This window comes from Taurulus bubalis (genome assembly GCF_910589615.1).
Source record: "Taurulus bubalis genome assembly, chromosome: 2".
NCBI classification, from domain to species: domain Eukaryota; kingdom Metazoa; phylum Chordata; class Actinopteri; order Perciformes; family Cottidae; genus Taurulus; species Taurulus bubalis.
In genome coordinates, this window is record NC_136590.1 from 21,423,727 (window position 1) to 21,439,938 (window position 16,212).

The following is a 16,212-nucleotide window of genomic DNA, read 5'->3' on the forward strand; positions in this document are numbered from 1 at the left end:
GCAAGAGGAAGTTCTGAACCCCCCGGTGATGTTTACGAGTCAACAAAGCAGAAATATAAGCCTTTTCGGGCTTTATCAAGAAACTGAACTTCTTTTTGACTTCCTTATATTTTTTATTGTTGCATCCAGCTTCACTTTCCTGTGTGTCCTCTTCACCTGCAGATGCAGAGTCCTCAGAGTTCAGCTACATGATTTAAAGAGCCACTCGTTCATCATTTCATGCATTCCCCCCCATTTGTTAGACGGATGGCTGAGAGCTCAAATTTTCTCATTTCTGTTGTGCTCAAAGACATAAATCACAAGTTCCAAATATCCTCAAAGTCTTGTTCTCGACAGGGAAGTAAATGGGAATCATGCACAGTTCTGTTTACGTCCCCAAAAGATATCCTTCAAATGTGCAAAGAATGATTCTATAATATATTTTTTATGCTCTATTCAGTCATTTCAGCGATGTCATGTCTCGTCCTGGCAATTCATTGCAGAGTTGTTATAAATGAGCATCATGAGATGAGGTGGCCCTGGATCTTAAAGTGAGCCCTGGATCTTAAGGTGGGCGTGGATCTTTAGGTGGGCCCTGGATCTTAAGGTGAGGCCTGGATCTTAAGGTGAGCCCTGGATCTTAAGGTGAGCCCTGGATCTTTAGGTGAGGCCTGAATCTTAAGGTGGCCCTTGAAGACACTTGGAGACGCAGATAAACTAATTGCCTGTTTACTCGGAGCAACTTGATCAATCATCTGGAGTCGTCCCTCTGGCCGCCTGATGCGTTTAAAGGAGATCAGATCTGTGATCTCTATGTTGGTTTAATTTTAATTTTCAAGGTGATATTGTGGTCCAATTTAAAGTCACAATCATCGGTCCTTTATCCAGCAACATGGCAGCTGTTTTCAACAAAAACAACAAACAAAAAATACTGTTTATCCTGCTCGGCACCAAACAAACAAATTTATCAGCTAACGGTAAACATAGTGGAGCTTTTAACAGCTACAGAGCCAGAACAATTCCCTCAGGAACGAGTTGAGGAAAGTGAATATTGGACTTAACCAAGAGGTTGGTGATGATTTTTTTGTCACTTTCTGCGGCGATATCACCAATAGTTCACTGATAAAAGCTCTATTCACATATCTGTGGACTCTACAAAGAAGGGAAATTCTTTTTTAGATGCTTTAGAAACCGGAGGTCTTAAAAATCTTCAATTGAGAAAAATATTTTGCAGCCAAATCAAATAGTTTACAGGATATTTAACCATTTTGTTTCTTTAAAATGCTCTTAATACTTATCTTGTTTCTTTACAGGGTTTAAACAAAGCCAATGAAGAAGTCCATGCATATGAGAGTTTTTAAATAGAGGTGTGAAATGAGGAGCTGCCGGTTCTGAAGGTATTTGACCTCACTATAAATTCTAACGATAACCGTACAGTTGGGTGTGCTTGTTTTCGTTAGTAATTAATAGTTTAATACGAAAGGAATAAAAGGCCCATTACGTTCAGTAATTGAAGCAAATAAAGTCATTAAATTAAATTGATTGACGTTTTATGGCAATTGTTCAAATATAAGTGTTAATTTGTGGAGTTTTTACTGTATTGTGGTGAAATAAAACCCAGCTAATTGCTGTTTTCTGTAAGTGTGCTGATCATATTGAGAAGAAGGACATCAGTGCCGGAATGTCGCTGACAGAGAGTTCAAATTATTTTACTTTTGGGCTGAAATGAGTCGCATTAGGGGACGAGGGCACAAGGGAAGAGGCAGTCACACGACTAATTGATTTTCCTTTTGTGTGACACAGAGCTGTGCAGCTTTATGGTTTTCTGGAAGAGTAATCTGGCAAAAGGAACACCTCGAGTTTTCTTGTTTACCCCTTGAAAATGGCTTTTCTTTTCAAAGGACCTGCACAATGCAGCCGGGGCCCGAAAAGGGACACATCTCAGTCTAGTTACAGTACTATAACGTATGTGTAGTTTGCTGAGGAGATTTCCTGATTCAATGCGTCTGAATATGTGTTTCTTTTGATGAGGTAATTTTGTATAGTTATGATAGATATTAGGATTCATTAGAGTATCTTCAAGTTGCCAAATGGCTCTAGAGGAGCGGTTTTAAGTCAGAGGAAATAAGCCCTTATAAAGTCAGCTATTGTTGTATTGTGGTAAATGTAGGTGTTTTGGAGGTTGACCCATACTGGCAAGTTAAAGTCTCGTTATTTATGCCTCTGTTGCATTGCTTTTAATATTCTTTGTTTCTAAACCTGAGTCCCCCTTTAGTATATATAAGAATAACAAATCACTAGATTACCACCTCTAATATCATTTTTAGATTTCAAATGTTGCATTGATTGTGTGATGTTATGGGAATATGCACACTCGTTTCGTCACTATATTATGCATAATTTGCCTTTATAGTACAAAGCTAAAATATAACAAACATTACTTTTAGGGATGGTAATGTCTGTTTGATGGCCGGTCGCCACTTTTTGTACAGGCTGAAGTATCTCAACATCTATTGGATGGATTGCCAGAGAATTTTGCACAGACATTTATGTTCCCACGAGGATACATCTTTCATCTAGCTGCAGGTCAATGTTTTTCACTTATCCTGTGAAATAAAAAGGTATTCTTTGGAGCCCATTAAATCTAAAGACAACCTGTTCATTTGTCATGTGACTAAATGTGACATAATGTGTTCAGAGTGCTACATTCTACACACCAGAATAAAGCAAACACGTGCCCGATAGTCAAAAAGGAAACAAAGCAACAAAGGAGAGATTTTAATTCACATCAAGTCACGCTTCCAGATAGTCAATACAGCAGCCAAACAGGCGATGCGATAGTGTTCAAAGGTACAAAATGTTGTCCAGAAGAAAGACCGACTCATAGCATAATCTTAAGACCATCCACAGTTGTGTATTTTAGTTATTTTTTTAATACAGAAAAACAGTATCAAACATTAGGCAAAGTCTTGTTATGACACAACCAAGAACCTACGCATGCAGTTTAGTTTTTTTTCCTCCTTAATATTGAGATTGCATACAAAGGCAGACTGATTATGGGAGAGAGAGAGTGAGAGAGAGCGCGCCGACGTGGTGAACTGGGGCGACTGTGGCTCAGTGGTAAGCATGCCCGTCAATCAATCAGGGGATCGGTGGTTCGAGCCCCGGTTCCGCTAGTCCATGTCGATGTGTCCTTGAGCAAGTGATTGCTCCCCGTTGCTGTGTCTACGGTGTACAGAGCAAAAATGTAAGTCGCTTTGGATAAAAGTGTCAGTGTAATGTGAATCAAACATTTCATTCCTTAGTTTTGAAGGTGTGATGACATTTGTCCAAAACAGAATGTTCCGCAGGATGTGGCGTGAGAGCCTTGTAATGATGTCAACAACAGAACGAGGGGGTTAAGAGGGTCAAATAATATTAGAAATGGACATTATGACTGTTCTTCGTTATGCTCCAGCTGAATTTAGGGAGTTGAAATTATGTTATTATAATTATTTTAAGAGCAGTCACGCTGACGGCAGCCTACATGCTCCCGAAAAAACAAAACGTGCCTTTCATTCAGTTACAGGGACGCGAGGTAATGACAAAAAGCTATTAGCTGGATTGCAAGCCTGACGTGAATCCTGAATGCGAGGACTGTTTTTTTTTTTTTGCACGCTGTGTTCCATGTTACCAGTCGGTGCAACGGTGGGAATTTACAGATGGGTGCGTGAGGGCATGCAGGAAGAACAAAAAAGGTCATTAAACTCATAAAATCACAAGTACAAGGCATGCATCCCAGGCCCACTGGTCCATGAGGGTCCTGGTACGTTTCCAGGGCTGCACAAAGGTTACGAAACCTCAACGTAAAATATTAAAAGAAGTCAAAAAACAAAAAACATTAATAATTGAATAGGCTAGAAGGACTTAAAGTAGAAATTTGTTTTCTTTATATCCAACTTTAGTAAACCTGGTCGTTTGCTCCGGGGGGCCGCGGGTTGAACCATGTCTATCCCCAGATGTGTGTATGTGTGTGTAGGTGTCTGTGTGTGTGAGTGTGTGTGCACACCCAGATACACACAGCTGGAGCTTTGACACATGAACGATATCAACAACACGGAGCACTAAGCTGCACATTCTCAGAGGATTTACTATGGAATAGAAGGGGTTAAACATGTACATTCTGTTTGATACATTTATAGTGGAGCTGCTTACATAAAAAACAAAAAACTTAACATCATAGTAACAATATACATACACAACTATTATATTCAAAATTCTTCTCTCCCCGAAGCTTGCATTGCACGACTGAACAATTGCAGTGACTTTAGCAAAGGGCCGTGTTTGCCCTCTCAGCGGCAAACTTGAACTTCAGCCATAACAGGCGGTTGTAAACAATACATGCTTTTGATATTTGTATTATTTTTCTTTTGTAATATTTGATGTAAACTTCCCGTTGTTGAAATTCTGCAGTGGGTATATTTTCAGCCACATTACAGTTGAAAATGCTGCAAGCGAGTTTCTTTTTCTTCTTTTTGGAAACAGATTTTTCAGTAGTGTAAACAATAAGCCACACACACACACACACACACACACACACACACACACACACACACACACACACACACACACACACACACACACACCATAGAGCTGCCCAATCATGTGGTGTTCTTTTTCGTCTGACTCGTCACGTGCATGTGAAATCTACTTTTGAATTCATAACCTAACTAATCACACGATTATGCTCTTATTGCACTTATTAACAGATCTTGAACCGAAGGTCTGAGCCGCTGTTCTTCACCCTTTTACCTTTTGACGGCATCTAAAATGTGCGTGTGCATTTTGGCAATGGAAGTGCGAAGAGGTTTGCCCCAGGCAGCCAGACCAGGTAAAAATGCGCTTTTAAACGTGAAATTAAAACTGTTACTGGCATCAAAATGTCAGGTTTATGCACGTTCGGGTTGTCAGAATAAATATTCCACCAGCGGACCTCGTGTTCTGCAGAATAGACAGGGTTGCGACCGCTTCAGAGCGAAAGGTGTTTCACTGTAACTGGTCACTGTGGTTGCGCGTAGTAACTCATGTAAATGTTTGATGTAGATAATAAACACAGATGAGTCTGTCTTTAGAATTGATTGAAGGCTTTTTACGACGTGACCTACTGCCGTCACTACGAGTCATTGTGTTTGCCAAATGAACACAGGTAACAGAGTTGTCACCTGGCGATGTCATCGCTGGCGAACTGCAACATTACTCGTTGGGTTTCTCCATTAAATGTATCAAAATTCGATTTGTTTTGGTTGCATTCTCCATCTTTGGTGGTTAATCACCTTGCACAGTGTGACAAGCTGTTGTACTTACATTGCCAAAATGACGTGCACTACACTGTTTTACAAACTGTGCAGCCAGCCAGCTAATTGAAAACAGCACTGTGGCCTTGAACCCATGACCGATCTCCAATTTTACTAGAATTTTCAAAATGCATCTTATTTAAGACACCTGTTGCTTTAGGTCCGTGATACCTGCTATTTTGAGGTTGGTGTGGGATGACCGAATGGACGAAGCACTTGTGGAGCCTTGACATCAGGGTTACCACACAACCGGGCAGCTCTATAGATTAGAGGTTGCACTGAAAAATCAGTGAGTAGTCCAAGTAGGTGGTGCTCAGACACCTAGCTATACTTGCTGTTTGGTTATTTGACAGACAGTTGGTAACCTGCCATCTTGCCGGTTTACAGGTGAGCATCAGTCGTTCTCAAATCCTCGAGGCAGAATTCATGGCCATCAACTGCCAACATCTGTTACCTTACAACCATTAAGAATTGGATTAAGGAGTTGTTTAGTGTTGTTGGTATGGTTATGGTACTTTCGCCTCTCAAACTAACTGCTAGGAAGAGGACTTGAGGCCTCAGTATACTTCAAACAAGGTGCTCATGGTGTAACAGTGTCTGGCTGAGACCCCCCACACAATGCCCACTATAGGCCACGTTCAGACGGACAACATCAAGCGTGTTACCAAAAATTGCACGGCCGTCCAACAAATAAAACGTAGACCGCAAAGCGTGCGAGCCAGGCGGCAACCACTGGTTCTGAAAAGGGAAGTCAATTGCTGAAGTGTCTTAAAGCTGCATTCTCTCTCCTGCCCATCAGGGAGCGCCTCCTCTGGTTGTATATAAGTATATGCTTAATGTGTGAACACTGCATTATCTCTCCTGACCACCAGGGGGCTACTCCTCTGGTTGTATAGAAGTCTATCAAAAATGACTACTTCTCTCTTGATGTATTCCCTCAGTAAACATTGTAAACATGAGTTTTACATGAGTTTATCTCAATCTCTAGTTTCAAGTTTTCTTCAATACAGCATGATTTTCATTTAGTAAATTATGGTCATTTAGAGTCAAACAGACCGTAAATCTGTAATTCATGGCCTCACCATCAATCCCTTACCCCCACTAGCAGCTCATTGAGAGTTTTCTGACGCTGCTTTCGGTCTGAATGCCAGAGGCAGCATTTGAACCTCTCTCTCAATCTCTCCTTGCTTTACTTTTTAAAAACTTTTTCATCGCGATACCGTGTACAACCCCACCAGGAGAGACAGTTTACAAGTGTTTTGCCGTCATCCCCACTTGAATAATTCATCGTATTGAGACGACAAAGACCAAAGACAAAGAGTTGTTGCCAATGGATTTGGTGGAGGCAGTGGGAGGAAGCCAGGAGGAGGATATGACTGCATGCTTTCCTCCAAGTGTGGACATTCAAAAAGGGTAGAGACACAGTGTTGTGATGCAACATTGCTGTGGTTAAGGTTCGCTTGGTTTAGGCACAAAAGTTACGGAATTATCATGGTTTAATGAAAAAACGTTAATAGTAGTAAAGGTCAAAGTTGAATCTTTTGCTGACCCATCCATCCCTGACCTTCTCCCTCTGTGGACGTCTATAAAGCCTTCACTACTTTCTTTGCTCTCGATGGACAAGTTTCACACATTTACTTAAACTTAAAGTCGGTTTTCTTGGAAGGTATCGGTCAGAAAGCATGTTTTGCACGATCAAATCAGTTTGAAGCATACTGAGGACTGAACTTGAGTTCATGACATTGTTGTCGCCAGGCCAAATGAGTCAAATTAAAGGATTAATGCTCCATAATGCATAATGCTCTAAATTAAACTGCTTGTAGTCGGCCCGTTGGTGAACGACGTCAGGAGCTTCGCTACCCAACAGCTTGACAATCGTATTAAAATGCAACATCTTCAAAATGAGAACTATTCCACTCAACATTTCTGCAAACTATAAAATGTTGCTACATCCTTTGTTAGAGTCTCCACTCTTTTGTTTGTGCGGTTTCCAGGGACTGATGAATCATTGGTAAATCATTTAGCTGCTGTTAAGAGGTCTCATCGAATAGAAAGCATTTACCTCTTTTTTCTCAGTCTTCACTGATCAAATTTAGAATTACGAAGGTTAAAAATGCGACACTTCAATCCCCGTTATTCATTTTGTTCATTGAATTTCCGGTTGAAAAGAGACAAGCAGCCGTGCAACCCCTATTGAACATAAGAACACAAACGTAAGGATACTTTTTTTAACCGAGCCCTGTTGAGAAGAAATATATTCCCGAAGAGGTGTCTCAGGTCGCTGTGGTCAACATGTGGAGCATCCGTAGAAGAGGTCGGGTGAGGAAAATGAAGGCAGGGAGTCCTATTTGGTGGTGCTGGAGTAGGTTCGGGGTCTTCAGTCATTTAATGAACCAGGTAATTCATTGGTCAACGTGTGCCAGCGCTCGATTTTCTTGTCCTTGTTTTTAAGGCAGTCAAACCAGTGTTTGAGCCTCTCTCCGTTTGCGTTGATACCCAGAGATACTCCACCTGAAAGAAGGCACGAGGAGAGCATCAATCACACACCGAGTTCTGAGCAAAGATTTACAGAAATGTGTCACATTATAAGATCGTAAAAAGGTAAAAAAGCAGCATTATAGTAACGGCATCAAAAAAGCTGAAAACATGTACGGCTTTAAATATGTTGCGTGGAATGAGAGACACTCTTTATTACTGGTGTTTTATTAACGATTAATAAATCATTCACTAATGTAGACCAAACAATCTCCCCTCCAGGTGCTTTTAGTGGCTGTTCTGATGATATCTGCTGTTTTGCCGAGGGCATCCAGCTCGGTTTAGAGTAATCTCTAGTTGACAATTAGTCCAGACCTTTGAGCTTTGAGGCCTTTGAGCTTGATATACAGGCGAGGTCACACACAATGTGTCTTCATTGCAACGTTAATTGATTCTTAAAGAGAAAATGCCCCCAGTTTTATGTGAATGTCCAATCAGTGTTGAGAAATGTGATCAATTGAAGCAATGCATTCCTTAGTGCTGCTATATTGACTAGTGATGTGTCCTTTCGTGTCGAGGCTTCGATACGTATGTCGAGTAATCCAGGTAGATTTTGGTGAAGCGCGTATCCAGACTTGTGTTTGTGACGTATGTGGTGACGTTCAAAGCTTCGCGAGCCGGCCGTACCACGTGACTGATTCCGAAAATGGTTCGTGGGTTTGCCGTGCGATTTGAAATATAAGGGGCAGCAAAACTCAATGGATTTCACCCCTTCCTCTTTGTACCCAGCTTCATCTGTATCTGTGAAAGGGTATTTTATAAAGCAGGCGAAATAGTCTCAAAAAGCCCAGCACTGTGGAAAAGTTCTTATTTTTATAAAAATTAATAAAATGGACACATCAACATGGACTAGCAGAGCTGAGGCTCAATCCACTGATCCTCTGACTGAAAGACTGGTATGCTTACCTCTGACCCACAGTCACATCACAACCCTCTACCCAATTTGTTTCCGATTTCACTTTTGACCCCGCCATTATATCATAAAGATTTACTAATAAAGATTAGTACAACATTTATTGTCCACTTGGTGGCGCATTAGAGCAAATTAAGCCCCATGAGCGAACCAATTGGATGGAAAGCTTCAATGCTTCAGGAAGCTTCATTTTGCCGTCACTAAAATTGACCCAGAGAGCTGATTTCTCCTGGCAATTGGATCCATGCCGGCATTTCCCACATGTACCAGGATGCATTGTGTGCAAGCGTCTGTCCAACACAAGCGGCAACCTCCTATTCTGAAAAGAAAAGTCTATGCTTCGTGTGTTAAAGCTGCATTGTCTCTCCTAACCACAAGGGGGACACTCCTCTGGTTGTATAGAAGTCTATATAAATGACTCTAATTCTCTCTTGATTTATTCCCTCAGTAAACATTGTAAACATGAGTTTATGTCTCAATCTCTAGTTTCAAGTCTTCTTCAATACAGCATGATGTTAATTTAGTAAATTATGGTAACAACAATTTACTGTTACCCAGAAGTACAACTATCTATCCTCATCCGTAGCGGCCTCTACACTCTGCGAAAATGGCATCCCAAAATATGCAGTTTTCCCGAAGAAAACCAGAAGTTCTGTTTTTGAGCGACTGCTATAGCACTGCGTCCAACTGGCTACCAGAGGAATCCAAGACGAAACGGCCGCCTGCGGTTCTTTCTTACCTCCAGTCACTTCAAATAACGTCACTGGATGCAGGAACGAAGAACAGATTTTGCAGCTGCATAATCAGCTGTCCGGGTAAATATAGCGGCGCACATTTATTGCTTCATTTGATTACATTCACAGCATAAAAAACATCAAATTTTTGCCCTTTTTGAGATTTTTGGCAAAATGATCTTTAGCTGATATAAAATGTTCTTGTTAACTTAAATTAACTTGTAATTTATTAGTGTGGGAAAAAAGCCTTCAATTATGGCTACATGGCTCATTTGACATGCCAGTCCCCACCACAGCTCAGTGCTTGTTTGTTTCCCAGCTTCCAGCCTCACAGATGGCACACTCAACTGGACAGTCAGCCAGTGGTGCTGATGCTGCTGAATATCTATCGAGCTGCTTTAGCTCGTCGTTTTCTCCGATGAAAGCGTGATTCACCTGCGCTTACCTATGAAATCGTTGGACTTCCCGATGTCGTAATCCCACACGGTAACCTCCAAGGTCTTTTTGGTGAGGTCTGCATATTTAATGTCATAACAGAACTCCTGCAGAAAAACAGCAGAAAATAAGAGCTCCTCTCAGTAGGATCACATACAATTTACATATTTTCAGATCATCACAAAGTACAACGCCTAAAATGTGAGTTTAAAGGTCTTGAACATTCAATACGAATCCAATCAGCTTCGCGACCTTCACAATAAAACTCTTTTACGTGGTGTTGGGTTTGCTAAATGCAGTCTACTTTCACATAATTCTGATTGCCACATTGAAATCGTTTTATTTAGTGTTTGAAATATAATTCAGTTTAATGATAGACGGACGGACGGATAGATAGATAAATAGATAAATAGATAGAAGGAGGAAGTAGACAAATAGATGTATAGATAGGTAAATACTGTATTCATCCCCAGGAGGAATCCTTCATTGCAAACTGAACAGCCGTAGACTCACAAGTGTCGAAAGTGTCTTGATTGGAGCACAGGGGAATTAAATGTAAAATGTAAAAATGTCAGTTAGGGATGGGCGGATGAAGACTGTTGATACTTCCAAGATGCTCTTTTAGTATTAATTCCTTAATAAAAAAATGCAGCTGCATTGCTTCCAAAAGTTTTCCCCACGTTTGCATGATGTTTGTGCCAAAACGGCCCTGCCTGACACATTGAGCTGGCGAGCGTCACCTGACTGTGGAAGCCAATGAGGCATCAGAACTGAGCACCCAGCGGCGCACAGTCGCGCACTTCACCATCAAACGTGTGAGAGAATGACGGGAAGGAAACGCAGATAAAAATACAACAACATGCACGAGTAACTTCCTCAAATACGTAAGAAAACATCATGCATGAAAGTTAAAAGGAGGCTTGTTATCGAAGTATTTCTGTAAAATACTGCAATGTTGTTAGTTTTTTACTCTTAGAGGCAGTAATAAATAATAATAATAAATTCGTTCTTAATGGCCGGTATGTGTCATGGGATTTTGTTTTCATAAAAATACCCACTTAAGAAATTATTTAATTGTAAAATAAAGCATCTGTATTATTGATTGGCATCACTCATTCGTAAAAGCGGCATTATCAATAAAGTCCCCGTCGATGAAGCGAAACGAGTATTTTCTGATATAAATTTGCACTGTGTGAAGTAAGGGATGCATTCAGCATTTGTATCTGTAGTTCAATCAGAGTTGCTGCTCCGCCTTAGTGGAAATCAATGCCTCGATGCCGTTTGCTCGTCTCTGGCAAGAAAGGCCAAGAGGTGATGGAGGGATATGGACGCAAAAAATGTCAGAGGAAAATGTCAAGCCGCTGGCCTGGGTGAGTGTTTGGCCGAGGCCGCCCGCTTGGATCCGGGCGGGTCCTTCAGAGACGAGCTGCCCTGTGGCACGGCGCTCCGAGGGGCCTCCAGAACACGTTTGGCTTCCTCTTGCAAAAAAAAAACAATGTCTGGGTCCTCAGGGAGTTCACTTCTGATTTCAACGGTATTTACATTCAGTCACTTTGGTTACGAAAGAGTTGACTGAAAATAAGGGCTGATTACTCGCCTACGAGTTAGACCAAAGATGTTAAAGCTGTATTTTCTCTACTGTCCAGCAGGGGTGGCTCCTCTGGTTGTATAGAAACCTATGCTTCATGTGTTAAAGCTGCATTATCTCTCCTGACCACCAGGGGGAGACTCCTCTGATGTATAGAAGTCTATGCTTCATGTGTTAAAGCTGCATTATCTCTCCTGACCACCAGGGGGATACTCCTCTGGTTGTATAGAAGTCTTTATAAATGACTACTTCTTTCTTGATTTATTCCCTCAGTAAACATTGTAAACATGAGTTTACGTCTCAATCTCTAGTTTCAAGTCTTCTTCAATACAGCATGATGTTCATTTCGTAAATGATGGTCATTTAGAGTCAAACAGACTATAAAGGAGGGTATGCTTTAGGGCGGGGCTACCAGGTGATTGACAGGTCGACACCAGAGATGTATACAGCGTCTCTAAGTCATTCCTCCGTATTACAAATATGGTCACTTCCTGTTCTCTGGTTGCAAAAAGCCAAGATGGCGACGGACAAATTTCTGAACTCGAGGCTTCATAACATCACGTGAGTGACGTCATGTTGTTTACGTCCACTTCTTATAAACAATCTATGTGGAAGGAAAACACGCTCCTAGAACTGCAATGAAAGTCAAAGTTTGTTTCATTCAGTAAGAGTTTTGATTTGAATAAAATGCCTTTTAATTAAATGATGACTAGAAGACACCTCATTTCCAGTTGTTTTTTTCTGTCCCCGTTTTAAAAATGTTTGCGAGGCCGCTGGGTCAGCATCTCCCTATAGGCGATAAAATATAACAGGTTAAATAAAGTGTCAATGCTGCCAGAAGAGACCTGAGCTACATGCATGTTCTGCCTACACACATAAACGGCTTCAGTGCTGCCGCTCTCACACTACCGATGAAATACATTGTGGCTGTTTTTCACTCTGACAGCCTCATCTGACTCTCAGAATGGTTTTTTTCGTTGGTCCCGGGGTTATGGAGGTTGCTCAGCACATAAAAGTGCCAGATAAACACACACACACACACACACACACACACACACACACACACACACACACACACACACAAAATAAAAAGAACACTAAAATTGGAGCTTCAAGGTTTTTTTAGCACCAGAGCGGTGGATTCGTACCTCGTTGAACTCTGGATTGAGCGTCTTCTTTTTCACAGTGGTCTTGTGCTTTGACTTTTTGTTCTCGTCGGGCTTCAGGTACCTGCAAGGAGAGCAGAGACTCAATACCTCAAAGCTTTTGCTGAGAAAAAAAGACCACAAATCCCTGCAGATTTGCTTATTAAATGCCTTCATCTTGTGTCATTTCAAAAAGCCTCATCGACGATGTAAATCCTCACGTGGAAGAGCCACGGAGCTGTTATTGCTTTCTGTCCTACAGAGGGCGCTGTGGCACTGCGCTGCATCCCACCACACAGCCGCTTCACATCGCCACATGACATTACTTACATTATCTGACTTGAATAGACTCCATCTGTGTTCATATATTATAAAAAAAATGTTTCCCAGTTGGTAATTCATGGATTCCATCACCTCTCAAGATTAATGTCCCAAACTTGTGCTTTCATTTAAGTGTCTTCATGATGAGGTCACGGCATCAAAGACTCCTCACCTCACAACAACACACAAATCTCAAGTTTTGTCAAGATTAAGTTTTATGAGTTTTAATAATCTTAACAGTTTTCAATGTTTTCTGAAATGGTACGGTTTAATATGCACATGAGCCATTATCTCATTAAATATGTGCTACATACATTTCTAGAACAGAAATCTGAACATTGGATAGCCAGGTTAAAAATTCTTGTTTTATTTTGTTGACAAATTCGAGTCAAAAGTTTTTACAAAGCCCCCTATTTTCACCATGTTTTTTGTAATAAATGATGTATAAATCCGGCTATGAATGATATATGATTTAAACTCCTCTGTACAACCGTTCAGACTATAGAGAGGAATGAAACTGTAAAGTTTGTAAGTGCTAGTAATAATGATTTTGCTTGTAATATGTCGCCTGAAGCGTGCTCCACTCAACAGTTTATTAGGTACACTAACAACAGTCGTACTTTGACCAACGTTATAATGTTTAGTTTCAGAGAGGATTTACGGCCTCGCTAAAGGTTGCAGTTTGTGCTGCTTTTGAATTGTATCGTCATACTGAGAGGCGTTTCTAATATTTCGTCCACCCTGAAACCTTTAAATGGGATCGACAAACTACAAGAACCATCTCTCAGTATGACGTCGGCATGGGCAACCTTTAAACGTGGCAGCTAAACCGGCGGCACAATATCAATAGGATAATTCATTAGAAATGTTAACGAGCCCTCTCATCTGCATGCCAGATCGGCAGTTTGATTGGCCCGATCCCAACATCCCGGCCTAAGACCTTCAACCCTGAACCCTCAGGGACTCTCTGACATCACTGGTGAATGGTCGAGAGTGAGAGACTGTGAGGGCTCGACATGGTGTCAATACCAATACTACATATCACGTTACTAAGACAGGGTATTTATGTTATGCTTTCTACTCCTTGATTTGAACGTCTTCCAGGCTCAATCTCTCACGAGCTGAGAGGTAATGTTCAAATAATCTATTTACTTGTTGTTTTCAGGGCTCTCAAGTGTCACGCATTGAGCGTGACTGTCACGCAATTCTGTCTTAAATCACGCCCTCCCGCCACACACAGTATTTCTCACGCTGAAAAAAAACTCTAGGCTATTTAATGTGCCGCAGCGCACAAACATGACCTGGTCGCGCTGCCCTCACCATGGAGGAATCAAGCACGTCTCCCCCGAATCCCCTGGAGTTCTGCCGCGAGCTGCCACTCATCAGCCAATCAAAAAAAAAGAAATGGGCTACACGAATAGCCAATCAGAAAAACGTATCTGTTGTATCTGGGTGAAATTCTTTTCTTTTCTTACGTCTCAATGCTATGGAAGCCCGTTTAAAGTCGAAATTATGAGATAATAAAGTCGAAATTATGAGATAATAAAGTCGAAATTATGAGAAACACATGCAACAACATAAGGTAGTAACTTAAATATGAACATTATAACCTCCATGACGGTAGCAATCATTGCAGATTCTTTATATAGGAGGAAACCTAATCAACTGGCAACTGAGTGTATGTCTTGAAATAGGCAATTAAAATAAAGGTTGACTTGATCCTCGGAGGTGTTGCTGCTGTTCCCAAGAGATGTGACGTTGTGCAGTTACTCATTGGGTTTAGTTTGCAGTCTGTGAGTCGCTGGTGGAAACACATCGTTAGTCTTCTGCTGGTCCAGGTGAAGACCCACGTGTGTGAAGGTTGAACCTTTGCACCCGTTCTGCCCTCATAAATAATGCACTAGGCGGGTTGTGTGTGTATATATATATATATATATATATATATATATATATATATATATATATATATATATATATATATATATATATATATATATATATATGAGACCCTGCATATTGAACAGAAATGTTACCATCGATAAAATATAATATTGTTCTCTTTCTTGGTTATTTGTTTTTCTTGCACACAGACCAACTATCTTCACCGTCATGCTGATGCTCTTTTTACTTTTATTAGTGCCAAGGATGTTAAACAGGTCATAATTCACTCTCTAAAAATCTCCTTCAACCAGCTGCATTTATTCAAGTTTACAAGATACTTATTTTTAGTGAATGGAGCTTGAACACAATGCAACCTTAACGTTAGCCGTTCGCTCCGTTAGCTCTGTTATTGAGTCGAGCGGGACTGCGCTGCTAACAGCGAACGCTGAGTCACGGGGTGTACTTCATTCAGCCATAAAGTACTGTACAGCCTGTTTACATTTAAAACATTCCATATTAGTTCACACTTAAAATTACAGGTAGATTTAAATTGCGCGACCGTTAGTTGTCATTTCAAGCTTGACAGTTACCAAACATGTTTCGTGTAAACTTTGATATTTTGGGGGGAATGACTTTTGATGGGAATATCAGCGGTGAATAATGTATTTGTGGTCCATGTTCCTGCTGTACAGTCAAACGTTGATACGGCTCACAATCAGGAGAGCAGAGCAGGTAGCGCTCTGAGAGCAGACTAGTTAGCGGGGAGCGAGTGCATAAAACCGGAAACTAAGATGAGGAATGAAAAGGGTTTGATCACAAAAAGCCATACACATACGGGACTATTTTCTCTGTCGCTGAAATGCAATACACAACGTTTGGTGGCTACAACTATTTTGTGCTGAAAGGGAGCTTACTATTACTCTTTATAAAGTCGCAGGTACCCATATTATAAAAGCAATAAGGTACGAGAGGCAGTACCAGGAACATGTGGACCAAAGAACAAGTTCATAGTTCCATTATTTATATTTTTAAGTTTTATTGACGATTCCCTAATTTTCATCCGATTTTGGGCCTTTTTTAGGGTCCCCCTATGATACCTGTTTTTGTTTTATGAGAAGGTCTATAGGGTAAAATAAAAGAAGTGTACTTCAGGTACATTATATCGGGTGAAATATACCTGACATAGGTGTTCTGGGGTTAAGCTCGATACAAGTAATTAAGCCCCAAGGCATTTTTTTAGGATTTAGCTCGAAATAGCATACCCAAACTCTGCAACCACAAGGGCTATTTGAATAATTATGGTGTTATAATAAAGGCAACCCTTGTGAGCTTTTGGTCAGATGTGTAA

General features: G+C 40.8%; 1 protein-coding gene across 1 annotated transcript in view; it reads right to left on the bottom strand.

Moving 5' to 3' along the window:
* Nucleotides 1-7,689: 7,689 nt before the first annotated feature.
* doc2b (double C2-like domains, beta) overlaps nt 7,690-16,212 on the bottom strand; it is a gene marked incomplete at both ends in the record, with an annotated part of 138,468 nt that continues 129,945 nt past the window's right edge. The window contains 3 exons of the mRNA XM_079235996.1: nt 7,690-7,823; nt 9,940-10,036; nt 12,666-12,747. Coding sequence (XP_079092122.1) covers nt 7,690-7,823; nt 9,940-10,036; nt 12,666-12,747 — 313 coding nt within the window. The remainder of the gene's footprint in view (nt 7,824-9,939; nt 10,037-12,665; nt 12,748-16,212) is intronic.